The following is an 18,168-nucleotide window of genomic DNA, read 5'->3' as shown; positions in this document are numbered from 1 at the left end:
GTCTCTCACCTGCCCCGTCCTCCTGCTCAGTCCCGGCGCGCGCGGCCCCGCTCTCTAGGGCGCACGTGCGCCGGGTCTCTCAGATTTAAAGGGCCAGTGCACCATTAATTGGTGCCTGGCCCAATTAGTTCCAAGCACTCCCAACACTATAAAAACCCAATTCCCCTTCTTGTCCCTGCCGGATCTTGTTGCCTTGTGCTAGTGAAAGCGTTCCCGTGTGTCCTTTGCCTGTGTATCCAGACCCTTGCCGTTGCCCTTGACTACGAACCGTTGCTGCCTGCCCTGACCTTCTGCTACGTCTGACCTTGCCTTTTGCCTAGTCCTTCTGTATCGCACCTGACTCAGCAGTCAGTGAGGTTGAGTCGCTATCGGGTGGAACGACCTGGGGGTTACCTGCCGCTGCAAGTCCATCCCGCGTTGCGGCGGGCTCTGGTGAAAACCAGTAACCCCTTAGATTCTGTTCCCCTGGTACGGCCCACGCCATCACCTCACTGACATAGAGGATCCACAACCTGTGTCTACCCGCATACCACTCCGGATCTTGACAGTAGATCCGGCCATGGATCCCGCTGAGGTCCCGCTGCCCAGTGTCGCTGACCTAACCTCCGTGGTCGCCCAGCAATCACAGCAGATAGCGCTACAAGGACAACAGCTGACTAAGTTGACCGCTACACTGCAACAGCTTCTGCCGCAACAACAGCAACCATCTCCTCCGCCAGCTCCTGAATCTCCTCCGCAGCGAGTGGCCGCTCCCAGATTCCACCTGTCTCTACCAGACAAGTTTGATGGGGACTCTAAACTGTGCCGTGGATTCCTGTCCCAGTGTTCCCTACACCTGGAGATGATGTCAGACCAATTTCCTACAGAACGGTCTAAGGTGGCGTTCGTGGTCAGCCTGCTGTCTGGAAAGGCCTTGTCCTGGGCCACACCGCTTTGGGACCGCAACGATCCTGCCACTGCTACCGTCCAGTCCTTCTTCTCGGAAGTACGCAGTGTCTTTGAGGAGCCAGCCCGGGCTTCCTCAGCCGAGACAGCCATATTGAATCTAGTCCAAGGAAGTTCTTCAGTGGGCGAATACGCCATTCAGTTCCGCACCCTTGCCTCTGAGCTATCCTTATTTCTGGCTCCTCTGATGTCTTCTCCGTTAAAGAAATCCTCGCCTCCAAGATCGTCCGAGGTAAAAAATAATTTTTTGGTAGATTGGGAGAATTGTGTCCCTGAGGACAGATCATGGGAACCCGAGGCCAATATTCTAGACAAAGATCTCATCCACAGATTCCTCGGTTCTAAAAAGAGGGGGAGACCCAAGGGGGGGAGGGTACTCTCACGCCGAGCGCTCCGGGTCCCGCTGCCTCCCCGGAGCGCTCGTGGCGTGCCTCTACACGCAGCGCTCCGGTCAACCGCTGACCGCGAGCGCTGCTCCCGTGTCACCAGGGGGGACGCGATCTGAGGCACGGGATGTGCTTGCTCTCGGATCGCGCCCCATGTCTCTCACCTGCCCCGTCCTCCTGCTCAGTCCCGGCGCGCGCGGCCCCGCTCTCTAGGGCGCGCGCGCGCCGGGTCTCTCAGATTTAAAGGGCCAGTGCACCATTAATTGGTGCCTGGCCCAATTAGTTCCAAGCACTCCCAACACTATAAAAACCCACTTCCCCTTCCTGTCCCTGCCGGATCTTGTTGCCTTGTGCCAGTGAAAGCGTTCCCGTGTGTCCTTTGCCTGTGTATCTAGACCCTTGCCGTTGCCCTTGACTACAAACCGTTGCTGCCTGCCCTGACCTTCTGCTACGTCTGACCTTGCCTTTTGCCTAGTCCTTCTGTACCGCGCCTGACTCAGCAGTCAGTGAGGTTGGGTCGCTATTGGGTGGAACGACCTGGGGGTTACCTGCCACTGCAAGTCCATCCCGCTTTGCGGCAGGCTCTGGTGAATACTAGTAACCCCTTAGATTCCGTACCCCTGGTACGGCCCACGCCATCACCTCACTGACATAGAGGATCCACTACCTGTGTCTACCCGCATACCACTCCGGATCTTGACAGTCTCGGCCTGTTTTTCACAAAAGACATGAGAAAAATCTTGATAAGAGGAAGGCAGACCAGGTATAGGAGGTAAGGAAGAAACTACTTTAGACAGGACCTGCACCAGACAACGATTTTGACAGCACTGTCCCCAGCGAGTGATCTCTCCAGACTTCCAGTAAAGCTGTGGGGTATGGCGTTGGAGCCAGGGAAGACCGAGACGTATCTGTGAAGTACAATCAGGAAGTACGTATAATTCAATCCTTTCCTTATGCGAGACTCCCACCTGCATGAGAAGAGACTCTGCAGAATAACACTTTACAGTGCAGATTTTGTCCATTGACAGAAGAGATGAACAGGGGCTTGACAAAGTGACTCACAGGAAGCCGATATTCCTGCACAAGAGAGGCATCAATGAAGTTGCCAGTGGAACCAGAGTCCAAGAATGCAGAAGGGAAGAATGAAGTTTGAGCAGAAACGTGGACTTGAACAGAGATACACAAACGAGGTTGGTAGCATTCACACCCAGGGACACCTCTCCTACATGTCCTAGGTGCAAACGTTTTTCTGGACGCAGTGAACGGGAAGAACAGTCTTTGAGAAAGTGCTCCGGACTGGCACAATATAGGCACAAATTCATATTGCGTCGTCAGGATCTCTCCTGCTGGGTTAAGCAAGTATGATCCACTTGCATAGCCTGTGCGGCAAGAGGCACTGAAGACTGAAGAGGTGGACATTGAAACACAGGGGCCAAGCGAGGATAATGCCGTGTTTGGGTTGGTTCTCTTTCATTACGAAGTTCCTCCTGTCTTTCGGCAAAATGCACATCAATACGTGTGGCTAAACTGATCCGATCAGACAGGTTACAAGGTGGATGTTGTGCAGCAAGGACGTCCTTTATTCTGCTGGACAGTCCTTTTTTGAATGTAGCACATAAGGCTTCGTCGTTCCATGACAATTCAGAAGCAAGGCTGCGAAACTGGACAGCATAATCACCCACGGAGGAAGTCCCTTGTCTTAGGTTAAGAAGAGCGGTCTCAGCAGAGGAGGCTCGTGTGGGTTCTTCAAAAACACTGCGGAACTCAGCTAAGAAGGCCGTGAGATTAGAGGAAATTGGATCACTGCGATCCCAGAGAGGAGTAGCCCAGGCCAGGGCCTTTCCAGACAAGAGACCACAAACGCCACCTTAGCACGTTCCAACGGGAACAGATCTGCCATGAGCTCCAGGTGCATGGAGCACTGAGTCACAAAGCCTCGACACAATTTAGGATCTCCGTCAAACTTCGTGGGAAGGGAAAGGCGAAGCTTTGATCCGGAGGTAACTGCAGGTTGCAACTGCTGTTGCATGGTCAGAAGTTGCTGCATCATGGCGGACAGTCTATTTAGTTGCTGCGCCTGACAGGCCAACTGTTGCAACTGAGGTACCTCAGCGGGTTCCATGACCGGATCTTACTGTGAGACTCACCGCAGTCGACTGGAATTCAGTAGATAGTAGATCCGTGACACCACGGTGGTCTGGAGCTGGAGATGTAGTGGATCCGCTGGACCTGTGTGGGAGATGACGCGGGCCGTACCAGGGGATGCTGGTTTTCACCAGAGCCCGCCGCAAAGCGGGATGGACTTTCTGCGGCTGGCGGCACCCAGGTCGCTACCCCTGGCATGACTCGACCACACAGGTGGCTGAGGTGCAGTGTGGAACAGAAGGGATGAGGCAAGACGAAGTCAGGCTAGCAGGAGGTCAAGGCTGGCAGCACAGGAGCGTAGTCAGTAGGGTAGCAGAAGGTCAATAGGCAGGCGGCTGGAATCACAGTCAGGTCACGGAATGCAAGGTCTGGTACACGGCAAGGAAACACGGAATACAGCTTTCTCTCAGGCACAAAGGCAAACAAAGATCTGGCAGAGAGTGGGGAGAGGTGCAGAAACTTATAATGAACGTGCAGGTGCAAAATTACGGGCACACTGGCCCTTTAAATCTGAGAGCTCCGGCGCGCGTGCCCTAGGAGGCGGGGACCCGCGCGCCAGAGCCTTGAGGAAACAGCAGGGGACAGAGGTGAGTGACGGGCTGGGATTCGCATGCGGGCGCATCCCGCAGTGCGAATCCCAGCCCCGCCGGCAAGAGGAGGAGAGGGGACAATGCGCTCACGGCCGGACGTGCGGCCGGAGCGCAAGATGTCACATTCAACTTCTTCATTCGCTTCCATTCAACAGACAAAAACATTAGGGCTGATGCTCTTTCCAGGTCCTCTGACGTAATTGGTTTGGACTCCCCGTCTTGGCATATTATTCCTCCTGACAGTTTGATTCCTGCAGCTCCTGCCGAGATTCAGCATGTTCCTTCCGGAAAATCCTTTGTGCCCGCCAGATTGAGACGCAAGGTCCTGAAATGGGGTCATTCTTCCTTGACAGCAGAACATCCTGGAATACGCAAGACTCTACTTCTTATCTCCCAGGCACTACTGGTGGCCCCATCTTGAACGTGATGTTTCTGATTTTGTTCTTCCTGTGAAACTTGTGCCTGTGACAAAACTCCTCGACTGAGACCTGCAGGACTCTTACAGCCTTTACCCATTCCAGAGACTCCCTGGTCCCATATTGCCATGGATTTCATCACCGATTTGTCACCATCTCATATTAACACTGTCATCTGGGTCGTTGTAGATCGGTTTTCCAAGATGGCTCATTTCTTTCCTCTACCAGGTATTCCTCCTGCCCCGCAACAGGCAAAGTACTTCTTGTTGCATGTCTTCCGTTTACATGGTCTTCCTCAGCATATCGTTTCCGATAGAGGTGTGCAGTTTTTCTCTAAGTTCTGGCGAGCCCTTTGTAACCGTCTGGACATCAATCTGGACTTCTCCTCAGCCTAACACCCTCAGTCCAATGATCAGGTGGAGAGGGTTAATCAAATCCTAGAGACTTATCTTGGGCATTTTGTTTCAGCTCACCAAGATGATTGGGTCGACCTTCTTCCTGAATTTTCATATAATCATAAGGATTCCGAGTCCACGAGGTCGTCTCCCTATTTTGTTGTCTACGGACTCCATCTCTGTCCTCCTCTTCCTCTCCCAGTCTCCTCCGGTGTCCCTGCTGTTGATGAGTTGGTCCGTGACTTCTCTACCACCTGGCAACAGACCCGAGAGTCGTTATCTCAGGCTTCTTCACGCATGAAGGCGCAAGCGGATAAAAGTAGAAGACCTCCTCCATCCTTCTCTCCTGGTGACATGGTGTGGCTTTCATCCAAGTACATCCGTTTCAAGATCCCCTGTTACAAGCTCGGTCCTCGCAACCTTGGTCCCTTCCAAATTCTATAAAAAATCAACACTGTCTCCTACAAACTCTGTCTACCAGCTACGTTACATATTCCAAATTCCTTTCACGTTTCTCTCCTCAAGCCTCTTGTCATAAACCGGTTTTCTCAGAAGAATCTTGGCCCCACACCTGTCTCCGGCTCTTCTGACATCTTCAAGGTTAAAGAGGTTCTTGCTACAAAAACTGTGAGAGGTAAACTATTTTTTTTGGTCGACTGGGAGGGTTATGGTCCTGAGGAGAGATTTTGGGAGCCTGAGGAGAATATCCTGGACCTTCTCTGGAGTTTTCTGAGCTGTGGCTCATTGATAAATTCCTCCACCCTCCTCACTTCCCTGACAGATCTTTGTTGGCTTGTGCCTGAGAGAAAGCATTCTTGAGAGATGCCTTACCGTGTATCTGTTCCTTTGCTCTGTGACTTGACCTTGCTCCTCTGTTGCCTGCCTATTGACCTCCTGCTAGCTCCTGACTACGCCTCTGTGCCGCCTTCCATGACCTTCTGCTATCCTGACAACGAGCTGCCTTATCCCTCCTGTGCCTCGCATCTCCTCAGCCACCTGTGTGGTCGAGCCATGCCAGGGGTAGCGACTTGGGTGCCGCCTGCCGCAGCTAGTCCATCCCGTTTTGCGGCGGGCTCTGGTGAAAACCAGCGGCACCTTAGACTCCTCTCCCTGGTACGGTCCGAGTCATCTGCCACACAGGTCCAGCAGATCCACATCCTCCGAAGTTCCTGTCTTCTGAAATGTGAGTGTTACATGTACATTGTGATCATATCGCCCCTAAGACGTCTTTTCTCTAAACTAAATAACCCCAAGCTTGATAACCTGTCTTAGTCCTGTAATTCTCCCATACCATTAATTATCTTTGTTGTCCTCATCTGCACCCTCTCCAGTTCAGCCATGTCCTATTTATAAACAGGTGCCCAGAATTTTACGCAACACCCCTTATGTGGTCTGACTAGTGATTTATACAGCGGCAAAAGTATGTCCTTGTCACGTGCCTCTATGCCTCTCTTGATACATCCCATGACTTTGTTAGCCTTGGCAGCCGCTGCCTAGCACTGATTGCTAAAGTCGAGTTTACTGTCCATCAGTACCCCCAAGTCTTTTCGGTAGAAGTTTGACCTAATGTCTTATGTTTTAGCACATAATTGTACTGTACATTTTGTTTTTACGGCCCAAGTGCATAACCTTACATGTATCCACATTAAACTTCATTCTGCAATCCATTTTTTCGCATAAGCTAGATTGAATTTCAGAGGGTACAATTGTGGTGTCTAACGGGTTAATCTTGGACAACGGCCCTATCGGTGATGTCCGGTATTAGCCAACCGGCTATGACATGCACTCATCTGCTGAGCATGCTTCATAGTTCGGCAGTGGGATAAGGAACCTGTACAGCCTGTGTGATAATACAGGGTGGGCCATTTATATGGATACACCTTAACCCCTTAATGACCAAGGAGGTATATTTCCATCCTTGGCCGGCTCCCGCGATATAACGCGGGGTCATGTGGTGACCCCGCGTCATATCGGGTCGGTCCCGGCATGTATCTGAAGCCAGGACCCTGGGCTAATAGCGTGTGGCAGCGATCACGGTGCCATGCACTATTAACCCTTTAGATGCGGCATTGAAAGTTGAACGCCGCGTCTAAAACGAAAGTGAAAGCTGCCCGGCTGCTCAGTGGGGCTGATCGGGACCACCGCAGTGAAAATGCAGTGTCCTGATCAGCTGGGACACGAGCGGAGGTCCTCTTACCTTCCTATGGTGTGTACCTTCGGCGATTGACTGCTCCAAGCCTGAGATGCAGGCTTGAGCAATCGACCGCTGATAACACTGATCAATGCAAAGCTATGGCTTTGCAGTGAACAGTGTATAAGATCAGTGTTAAAGATGATACATTTATATCCTTTGTGGTAGAAGCCCTGGAACTCATTTTGCTAAATAACTGCTTCATTTCTGAAAAAACCTGGTATGCCCAGTGCACTGGCACAGCCATGGGCACGCCCGTGGCATGCTCTTTCGCAATTATTTTCTTGGCAGTCTTTGAAAAACATTACATACTACATTCTACAAATCCATTTTCGGCAGACATCATCCAATATTACAGATATGTGGACAACATTCTGATTATCTGGAAAAACGCTCCTCAAAGATTTGATGAATTTGTAGACTACATTAGCAACAATAAAATGAACATGAAGTTCACCAAAAAAATAAGTAACAAGAGCATGGAATTTCTGGACGTGTTACTAGTTTTAGAGAATAGTCACTTTTTAACAAGGGGATATCGCAAACCCACAGCCTCCTTACTACTTACTTACTTAGCAACTTACTACATCATGATAGCTTTCACCCAAATCACACAAAAGAGGCCCTTCCATACAGCCAATTCCTTAGGTTAAGAAAAATTTATAAAAATGATACCGATTTTGAAGTGCAAGCAGATGATCTATTACAACCTTTTCACAAAAGAGGCTACCCGTTAAAGGACCTAAATCTCGCTTTGGAAAAAGCAAGAAAAATTTCCAGACATGACTTAATAACAAAAGAATATAAAAAGAGAGAAGGCAAAAAAAGAAAATTCTGTGAAAAAAAAACCCGATTTATATTCTCTTTTCAGTACAACATGATGGCCGACACTATCAAACAAATCATAAAAAAGAATTGGTTCATCATTGAAAGTGACCCATTTTTCAAAGCAGTAGGGGTTGAAAAACCTATGATATCCTTCCGAAAAAGTAAAAGTATTAGCAATTTACTAGTACAAAGTAGCCTCCCTCCTATCCCTAAAAATAATGAAGAAGAAAAGAATTGGCTACTCACCACCAGTCCAGCAGGAAACTACAGATGCGGTAATTGTCCACACTGTAAATGTTTCATCCCCGGAAAAAGTTTCCAACTAGGAGGGATCGATATCAATGTTAAAGAATTAATCTGCTGTAGAACAGAATCGGTCCTGTATGTTGTGATCTGTCCATGTAGAAGATTTTACATAGGCTCCACGATAAGACCACTATGGGTGAGATTCAGAGAATATCAGAGGTCCATTCACACTGGGCATGGCTGTATCCATCTAATCGAACACATTAGATCGGCACATGAAGGAAAGGGGGAGTCTCTAACCTTTTTTGGACTTCAAAGGATAAAAGAACGAACACCGGGAATTGACAGCCAGAGAACACTGCTCCGATGCGAAGAAAAATGGATAATGCGCACCGGAGCCATGAATAGACTGGGTCTTAATGACCGACAGGACTTGAGCGTATTTCTATAGTCTGTGCTATATTCCAATTCCAGTTTTTCAGATATTCCTTCTCTGTTTTTCTTTCTTTATATTTTTCTTTCATTTTTTTACCTCATTTTTTCTTCTTTTTGGCCTGTTGCCTGCTCAATTTTTTGCAACACTTTTCTCTTTTTCTTCTCCTTATCTTTTGATCACTAATTTGTAAGTTTAGTCTTAGGTATCTACAACAGTTCAGACAGTACCAGCTGATTGATTGCATCATCTGACGCGGGGAGTTCAAATCCAGCCCCTTTCTCCCCAGCGTCATTCTCAAACCAGAGGAAGCACTGTCAGGTGTGAAACTAGTTGTTTGTCTCGGAAAACCCTCCACACCTCATGCCTATTTTTTCCAGCTTTACATCTTGGAAATAAAACATCATCATTGCAACTACAGAGGGTGAGTGCGATTCATCTATCAATCTTCCATTTTGTAATAAAGTTACATTGAAACCAAGAACATCATTGTTTTTCTTGTGAAATTCCCAATAAGTTTGATGTGTCACATAATTGAAAAAACAAAAGTTGGATTCAAAATTGCTGACTTCAAAATGGCCGCCATGGTCACCACCCATCTTGAAAAATTTCCCCCCCTCACATATACTAATGTGCCACAAACCGGAAATATCACCAACCATTCCCATTTTATTAAGGTGTATCCATATAAATGGCCCACCCTGTACATTGCACATTAGTGGTAATGCAGTGTATTGTGCCTATAAGCATTACGTTCACACGGCGGAATTTCTGCAGAAATTTACTGCACATTGACAAATTTGCAGAATTTGTATGGATTTGCAGAAATTCCGCTATGTGAAGGGTATGTTCACAATGCAGAATTTCTGTGGTAGACATTCCACCATGGAAATTCTGGATTTCCGAATCTAATCCATGGACCTCCAGTTGTTGCAATACTACAACTTCCAGTATGCCCAGACAGCCAAAGAGCAGCATGCCCAGACAGCCAATGGTACATATATTGGCATTTCATCCCAATATAGCAAAAATACAACCGTATGGGGAAGAGTTCTTTTCTTATCACTGCAGTTTTTGTGGCAATATACAAGAGAAATCTACAGGAATGACTTCTACTTCCTGCTGAATCGACTTTTGCTTATGGCTCAAAAAACTGCAGTTTTTTTTAAATTCTATTAAATCCTGTGTGTGAACAGGCCTACTAGATTGCAGTCACCACAAATGATTATTTTATTTTTAAACATTGTTTTCCAAACAGTGTGCCTCCAGCTTTTGCTACACCACAACTGCTGGGAGTTGCGGTTTTGCAACAACTGGATGCACACTGTTTGAAAAACAATGCTTGAATTTAAAGGCTCAGTGCAGTCACATGACATGGTGATTCTATGCTCTTTAAGAATTAATTTTCTCAATCCTCATAAAGAAGCCTCCATATCACACACGTGATCTTCTGTGACCTATACATTGCATATATGTACAGCAGCAGCCTTGTAACCTCATACGATGCCCTCTCATACAGTAATTCCCCCTTCCCCGAGTAAGGTTATGACGCCGCTGTGCTCTATCACAATGCGAGCAGACGTCAAACATCATCCAATAGAAAGAGGCAGGCTCAGTCACGTGTCTGCTGGATACCACGTGACAAACGTAATTTCATTCAACCACTCCAGCCGTTCTAGACTCGACATCTTTATTGGGCGGCGCTCTATCCTCCAATAGCTAGTCTCGTTTGCTCTGGGCGGGTGACATTGGGAGACGCTCTATCCCTGAACGCACTCTCTTGTCCCTGGCTCTGGAGGTCACTTTCCATTCGTAGTACAGGCCTCAGAGAGATACCCGGCATGGCTCAGGCGGCACAGAAGCTCGTGAAGACCCTCGCTGTAAAGACGCCTCAGCTTGTGAGCGGTGAGAGAGGGTCCGGGGGTTGGTTCCCTGTGTCGGGGCTTTAGAACCAGGCCGGTTATGGCAGCTGCTTGGTAATGGACGTGTTCAGCAATACTTTACCGCATATGCTAAAGTACTGCAGGTCTTTAGCACTGTTACTTAACCTTTAACCCTCCAGCTTTTGCAAAACTACAACTCCCAGCATGCACATAGGTACGTTCATTCTGCCAACAGCGCTCTCTCCCAATACCTCAATAGACGTGAACGTTCAGCTCTGCCGAACATGCATGTACCCTGGATAAGAAGAGGAAGGGAAAGCCACTGCCTGATAGCCCTGGAGAATGGAGAGCGTAAAGGGGTACTCCACTGGAAAACTTTTTATTTATTTATTTTTTTTTTTTTAAATCAACTGATGCCAGAAAGTTACAGATATGTAAATTACGTCTATTTAAAAATCTTAATCTTTCCAGTACTTATCAGCTGCTGTATACTACAGAGGAAGTTCTTTTCTTTTTTAACTTCCTTTCTGTCTGACCACAGTGCTCTCTGCTGACACCTCTGTCCATGTCAGGAACTGTCCAGAGCAGGAGCAAATCCCCATAGAAAACCTCTCCTGCTCTGGACAGTTCTGGACATGGACAGAGGTGTCAGCAGAGAGCACTGTGGTCAGACAGAAAGGAAGTTAACCCCTTAAGGACCAAGGACGTACCGGTACGTCCTTTCTAAAACCACAGCGTCATAGCGGGTTGGGCCCAGCCTCGAACAATGTCCGGGACCAGTGGCTAATAGCGTGGCACTGATCGCGGTGCCACGTGCTATTAACCCTTTAGACGCAGTGTTCAAACAGCTGTAGGACAGCAGGAGGGTCCCTACCTGCCTCCTGTTGTCCGATCGCCAAATGACTGCTCAGTGCCGGAGATCCAGGCATGAGCAGTCAAGCGGCAGAATCATTGATCAATGGTTTCCTATGAGAAACCAGTGATCAATGTAAAAGATCAGTGTGTGCAGTGTTATAGGCCCCTATGGGAGCTATAACACTGCAAAAAAAGGGAATGAAGATCATTTAACCCCTTCCCTAATAAGTTTGAATCACCGCCCTTTTCCCATAAAAAAAAAAAAACAGTGTAAATAAACATGTGGTATTGCCGCGTGCGGAAATATCCGAATTATAAAAATATATTGTTAATTAAACCGCTTGGTCAATGGCGTGCGCGCAAAAAAATTCCAAAGTCCAAAATAGCGTATTTTTGGTTACTTTTTATATAATGATAAAAAGCGATCAAAAAGTCCGATCAATACAAAAATGGTACCGATAAAAACTTCAGATGACGGTGCAAAAAAATGAGCCCTCATACCGACCCATACGCGGTAAAATAAAAAAAGTTATAGGGGTCAGAAGATGACAATTTTAAACATATAAATTTTCCTGCATGTAGTTATGATTTTTTTTTACAGAAGTCCGACAAAATCAAACCTATATAAGTAGGGTATCATTTTAATCTTATGGACCTATAGAATAAAGATAAGGTGTCATTTTTACTAAAAAAATTTACCGCGTAGAAACGGAAGCCCCGAAAAGTTACAAAATTGTGTTTTTTTTTTCTTCAATTTTGGCGCACAATGATTTTTTTTTTTTCCCGTTTTGTCAGATTTTTGGGTAAAATGACTGATGTCATTACAAAGTAGAATTGGTGGCGCAAAAAATAAGCCATCATATGGATTTTTAGGTGCAAAATTGATTTTTAAAAGGTGAGAAGGAAAAAACAAAAGTGCAAAAAACGGAAAAAAAACCTGGTCCTTAAGGGGATAAAGAAAAGAACTTCCTCTGTAGTATACAACAGCTAAGTACTGGAAGGGTTAAGAATTTTAACCTGTTGGGGATAAAGGGTGTACCTGTATGCCCTCCGCCCACTCCCTTTATATAAAAAAAATATATATATTTTTAACCTTTTGACTGCCATTAGCGTCCGTTTTGGTAACGGAGCCTAACGGGAGTTCTAACGGGCACTGAGGATCCCATTCATTTGAAGGGGATTCTCTGACATCCATTATGACTCCTGTTACTCCGCCAGAAGGTAGTGGGAGAAAAGGACGTCTCAAGCACAGATTTTTCTCCAGTTATCTTCTAACAGCCGTCACCCTGCTGTACACAAACTGCAATGTGAAAGGAGCCTAAGTTACTATCATTTGGAAGGAAACTCGCTGATCCCACAGTCTAATATATATACATGGTTAAACTTAAATTCCATATAAAGCACAGGGATTTTCAAGGGTATATATATTTGTTTTAAAGATCTATTTTCATCTCTTAAAATCATGACATAGGGCAAGGACACTCTATTTGGAGGGGATCAGACCTCTGGGACCCTGCACCACAAGCATAGATAGATAGATGGATGGTATATTACACTATATATAATTTCTTTATTACATGGAGATGCCTTTTTAAGCTTAGCGCAATTAAAGTCTTTTAAAGGTTGTCGCTTATAGAGTGCTATATAGGCCAGTACTGTCTCTTCACATGCCTCCTGTTCTGTATGGAGTAGCAGAAGCTCTACAAGTCCATAATGGACCAGGTGGAGATCTGTGTGCACAGTCTGTAAATACAGATTTGCATATGCATGAGGCCTAGGTGTGTTTTTTGTTTTTTTTATTACTTTCCAAGGATTAGTAAGGATCTGGATTGTACATGTACAATACAGGATGTGGAAAAGGTTTTTCCATCTCATAAAGTGAAGGCATATTGCTCTAATCTACCATATCATTTCATAATTTTTTTTAATGGGGATCCATCCTCTGGGACCCCAACAATCGTCAGAATACACGAGCCTGCAGTGCTGCAGCCTCTTCATATTCCTTCCCTACACAGCTGGGTGAGCAGGGTGTTATTGTGCAGGGACAATGATGAATCAGCATTGTAGGACCTCAACTTTCCAGATTGGTTGGAGTCCCAGAGGTCAAACCCCCATTATAAAATGACCTATTGCTGGAGTGACTTGAATGCTGTGTATTTATGTTTTCACCTTTTGCTGTTCTCTTCCAGCTGCTGTCAGCTACTCTAAGCCACGGCTTGCAACTTTCTGGTACTATGCCCGGGTAGAGCTGACACCTCCAGGTCCTGCAGAAATTCCAAAAGCCATTGAGAGCATTAAGGGATTGGCACAGTCCTTCCAGAGGGGCAGGTTGTCTGAAATAACTGTTAGGGTAAGATGAATGATGGAACTGAATGAATTTTTTTTCTATTTCCAAGATATTAAACTTACCTGATTGGTAAATTATCAAAGCATGCGTGACAAATTTTTGTGTTTTAAAATCAAGGCTAAGTTCACACTTTCATTTTTGTTTTCCACTTTATTTTTGTTCAGCTGAACGGTAATGAACTGATTCCAATGGGTCATTTCGTTTCATCGGTTCATCTCAATTTACATTGGTTCACTCTGTCCAAAAAAAATAAATAAAAAAAACGAAAACATCAAAGTAAGTAGGTTTGGCGGGCTGTTCCTGGCAGGGAAGCCCCCTTGAGACCCGACTTTTGGTTCAGAGTGCTCAGAGTATAGATGACGAGGTGCATCAGAGATGGTGAAGAAATAAGTGTTTGTTAGGTGATACAAGTAGCGGGAGGGATATTCAAAGAATTTAGGGCCACTTTTTTTTTCTTTTTTTTTTTTTTTTGCTTTAGCTGCGCCACATTTGCTTAAAATGTGGCACACGCTATTAGATACATACATTCATTTAGCACCTGATTTAGCATCTTATTTTCAAAGGTTTAGCACCACTTTCTGGCACATAGTGTCGCAGCTAATACCAAGTATACTTGGTATTAAATGATGTGCTATTTGTGCGGTTTGCTCCAAACTTTCAAAAGGCCAAACACATTTCTGAAAATGAGGCGCAGTTAACACTCTTTGAGGCACAAAATAGAGAGCCCTAATAACAAAGTATTTGAATATTTTCCCCAACGCATTTCAGAAGGATTGTTCCTCCTTTCATCAGGTCCAGTTACACAATGATAGGTGACACACACAGTGATAGGTGACATACACAATACTACATTCAAGAAATGCGGGATTGTAATTGAGCTAAGGGATATTGGTGACATCATCCCTCGTGGGATCACTGTGCACATCACAGATATGACCATCACATGAAATCATGATTTCGATCACTAGCTTTCTTTCCATTCATTAAAACAGAACTAAATCTCTGAACTGGAAGGTAGTCAATTTGCTTTTTAGGATCTGTTATGATCTGTTTACCTACTGATCTCAAACACAGGTATGAACTTAGCCTTACTTAAATTTCTCTAATGCTGATGCTGTGGGGGTCCCTGCTGGACTTTATTTTGCTGGTTCAGTGACCTCATGTACATCCACATTAATGCTGCACCCAGTTGCTAACGTTAGCAGTGATGCTAGCAGGTATGGGATGAGGCCAGTGATTGCAAATCTACATTAGTGCTGTAGCCAATGTATTCTAAAACTCTTCAGACCCTCTTGCTTTTTTCCTATTTTGTAAAATAAAGTTTTCCCCATCATTCTGCACTTAATACTCCATGACAGACTAAAAACGGAAGTTTAGAAATCTTGGCCAATTTAGTAAAAACTAAAATATTACACTGACAAATATTCTCACCCATAACTCATAACTTCAGCCCAGTCTAAGGTCCTTCAGACCAGAGAATCTCTTGTTCAGTCTGTGAGTCCATTTTTTGGTGCTTTTGTGCTGCAGTCATTATGGACCTTCTGAAATGTTCTCACTTCTGCACACAGAGGGGGAGATTTATTAAAACCTGTATAGAGGAAAAAGTGGTGCAGTTGTCCATAGCAACCAATCAGTGTTCCTTTAGCAACCAGCAGAATTTTTTTTTTTTTTTTTTTAATATACCAGTCTCCAGTTCTGTGGCTCCAGACAATTGTCTCTGAGCTCCACAGTATGTTCTTTCCAGCTCGTGGCTTGGTTTTGCTCTGAAATTGCCAACTGTGAGTGTTTCCCAACCAGGGTGCCAGCTGTTAAAAAGTACAACTCCCAGCATTCCTGGACAGCCAAAAGCTGGCATAAATTTAGACAATTCTGTTTTCACTTTCTTTCTATGGGGTATTAAGTGCAGATTTATAGGGAAAGACCTAAACTTTTCTTTATTTTGGCATAAGAGAAGATGTGCATGACCACTGGAGCATCGGTGCTAGATAAACGGGCATATATCAGTTGCAGAAAGGTTGATATCTAATTTTATAATGTTTTCTGATTGTCATTTCTTCTCCTGAATTCTTCAACAACCCCTTTACAGAAATATAAATGTGTAACATGATACGTTCCATTTAATTATTTGGAGAAATTGTACAAATAGAACATTTTGGTCCTGCATCATATCCAGAGTTTGCACATTGTTAAGGCCAGTCAGTGTATATAAATTTGGATAGATCATTATGTTTCATGAATAATTTAAAGTGGTTATCAGCAAGGAGACAAAGTAAAATACACCTTTTTGTATGTTGACCAGTGGCTGCACAATATTGAGAAAAAGGCACTAGGGGAGTGCCAGGAGCAAGGTAAAGTATTACTTTTTCTCCTTCTGGATAACAACTTAAGGGTAGGGTCACATGTGCCATATTTTGCTGCATATTAGTTGCTGCTTATTTTTCTACCCATTGAAGTCATTGGGTAGGAAAATACACAGCAGCAAAATATGGCACGTGTGACCCTAACCTTAAAGCGTAACTCTGATGCTTCGGCAGCGGGATATCTGTTTAAATCTCTCACAACTTTGTAACGAAACTTGTCCAGAACTACAGCAATCAGGATGCAGATTTCCCTAAAGTCCTACTCACCGTCATTGGAGTTAAACTTTAAAGGGGAACAAATGTTTTCAAATCAGCTGGTGCCAGAAAGTTAAACAGATTTGTAAATTACTTTTTATTTCAAAACCTGAAGCCTTCCTGTACTTATCAGCTGCTGTATACTACAGAGGAAGTTGTATAGTTCCATTCAGTCTGACCACAGTGCTCTCTGCTGACACCTCTGTTCGTGTCAGGAACTGTTCAGATTGAAGCATATCTCCATAGAAAACTTCTCCCTCTGGACAGTTCCTGACAAGGACAGAGGTGTCAGCAGAGAGCACTGTTGTCAGACTGGAAAGAACTTCTCAAATTTCTCTGTAGTATACAAAAGCTGATAAGTACTGGAATACAAGTAACTTATAAATCTGTTTACCTTTCTGGCACCAGTTGATATGAAAACATTTGTTTTCTTGATGTTCCCTTTTCAAAGAAAAACTCTAGTTTCCCTTCTTCTAATTCTGCAGGCTACCAAGTACGTGTTGATAGCAGGTGACTGGTCTTATGCTGTATCTCACTAGGTCTAGCAGCCTTGTCATTTGTGCCACACCGCTGTAGATTGATTGCTGTGATTTTTCTGTTTCTGTACAGGAAGCCTTGAGAAATGGCCTGGTCGCAACTGAGGTCCTCTTTTGGTTCTATATTGGAGAATGCATCGGGAAAGGAGGACTGATTGGTTACAATGTTTGAGAAGTTTATCAGTTCTAGTTTCTTAATAGTGCACTGACCTGTATCTGTAAAAGTGATGGACTCAATAAATAGACCTTCAAGAGGCATCCCACTGTTCAACTTAAACATTACCTGGTTGTGTGTGGCTCTTTGTTCTCTTTTTTTAAACATGTGAAATCTTTCTCTAGTGCAGAATCTATGGCTGCATTAGACCCCAGTGATAAGTACCCTAGAAGCATATACACATACGTCTGTAACATACTTGCATACTACTGTGGCAAATGTAAACGTATCCCTTATCCAAGTGATAGGGGATACATTTCTGATCATGAGGAGGTTCTGACTGCTGGGGGTCACTTGGCTACAGTGGTCAGACTTCCCTGCAATCAGAAACTTCTCCCTTATCCTGTGGATAGAGGATAGGTTTTATTTCCTTGGAGTACCCCTATAAGAACTTTTGGGGAAAATAGCGGAACTAGTTTTAATTACCTAAAATCCCCCCACAACTGTAGACCCTGCATCCAAAATCGCAAATGTAGCTATTGTGCCATTTTCACACGACAGGCTTTCCGAGTGCAATCCGGCTGAAAAAACTTGGTTTGGCAATTCCATAGTAGCTAAATCTCATTGCTTTCAATGGGATTCTGCTGCACAGTGCACTCTGTAGAAACTTGTTTCTGCCATGGAAATTTTGATTCCAGTGTCCACTGAATGAATGAATATCTCAGTTCTTTCAGCGGAATGTGCTTGGAAATGGATGCTCTATGGAGGCGGTGTATTACCGAACAGTCAATACCAGCAGAAGATTTGTGGAATGTCTGCCCGTGTTTTCTGGGTGGACATGCTGCAAAATTTCCATCATGTAAACCTAGCCTTTTTGCAGCAAGCTCCCCTACTGGCAGCTGCCAGTATTAATTCATAAAAAAAATGAATTGTAGTTGTGTCTCTACCTAGATTTTTATCTGGGATATTATTTACTCTACGAGTGACCCAGGATTTAAGCCTTTAACCCATAGGGGATGCAGGGCATAAAATGTACACCCTTGCCTTCTGGTACTTAGCACACCAGGGTGAACACTTATGCCCTTCGGCCTGTACAGCTCATGAAACGAGCAGAGGAGCTATCAGCAGCCAGCACCTCTCAACTAATGGTGGACATCATTCTAACCCTTTAGATGCTGTGATCCATAATTTGGTGCCTGTACT

General features: G+C 45.0%; 1 protein-coding gene across 1 annotated transcript; it reads left to right on the top strand.

The window, feature by feature from the left end:
• Positions 1-10,243: 10,243 nt before the first annotated feature.
• Positions 10,244-17,093, top strand: ATP5MG (ATP synthase membrane subunit g). The gene is made up of 3 exons (XM_056543638.1): positions 10,244-10,480; positions 13,503-13,663; positions 16,885-17,093. The coding sequence occupies exons 1-3, from the start codon at positions 10,417-10,419 to the stop codon at positions 16,981-16,983; spliced, it is 324 nt and encodes a 107-aa protein (XP_056399613.1). The 5' UTR covers positions 10,244-10,416; the 3' UTR covers positions 16,984-17,093.
• Positions 17,094-18,168: the final 1,075 nt, after the last annotated feature.

This window comes from Hyla sarda, chromosome 10 (genome assembly GCF_029499605.1).
Source record: "Hyla sarda isolate aHylSar1 chromosome 10, aHylSar1.hap1, whole genome shotgun sequence".
NCBI classification, from domain to species: domain Eukaryota; kingdom Metazoa; phylum Chordata; class Amphibia; order Anura; family Hylidae; genus Hyla; species Hyla sarda.
This window is presented reverse-complemented; position numbering and strand designations above follow the sequence as displayed.

What these genes read in the sequence shown, in the direction of transcription:
- ATP5MG (XM_056543638.1), top strand. Translation starts at nt 10,417, where the DNA reads ATGGCTCAGGCGGCACAGAAGCTCGTGAAGACCCTCGCTGTAAAGACG. An exon ending in GACGCCTCAGCTTGTGAGCG is followed by an intron (nt 10,481 to 13,502) that starts GTGAGAGAGGGT and finishes GTTCTCTTCCAG; the next exon opens with CTGCTGTCAGCTACTCTAAG. An exon ending in TGTCTGAAATAACTGTTAGG is followed by an intron (nt 13,664 to 16,884) that starts GTAAGATGAATG and finishes GTTTCTGTACAG; the next exon opens with GAAGCCTTGAGAAATGGCCT.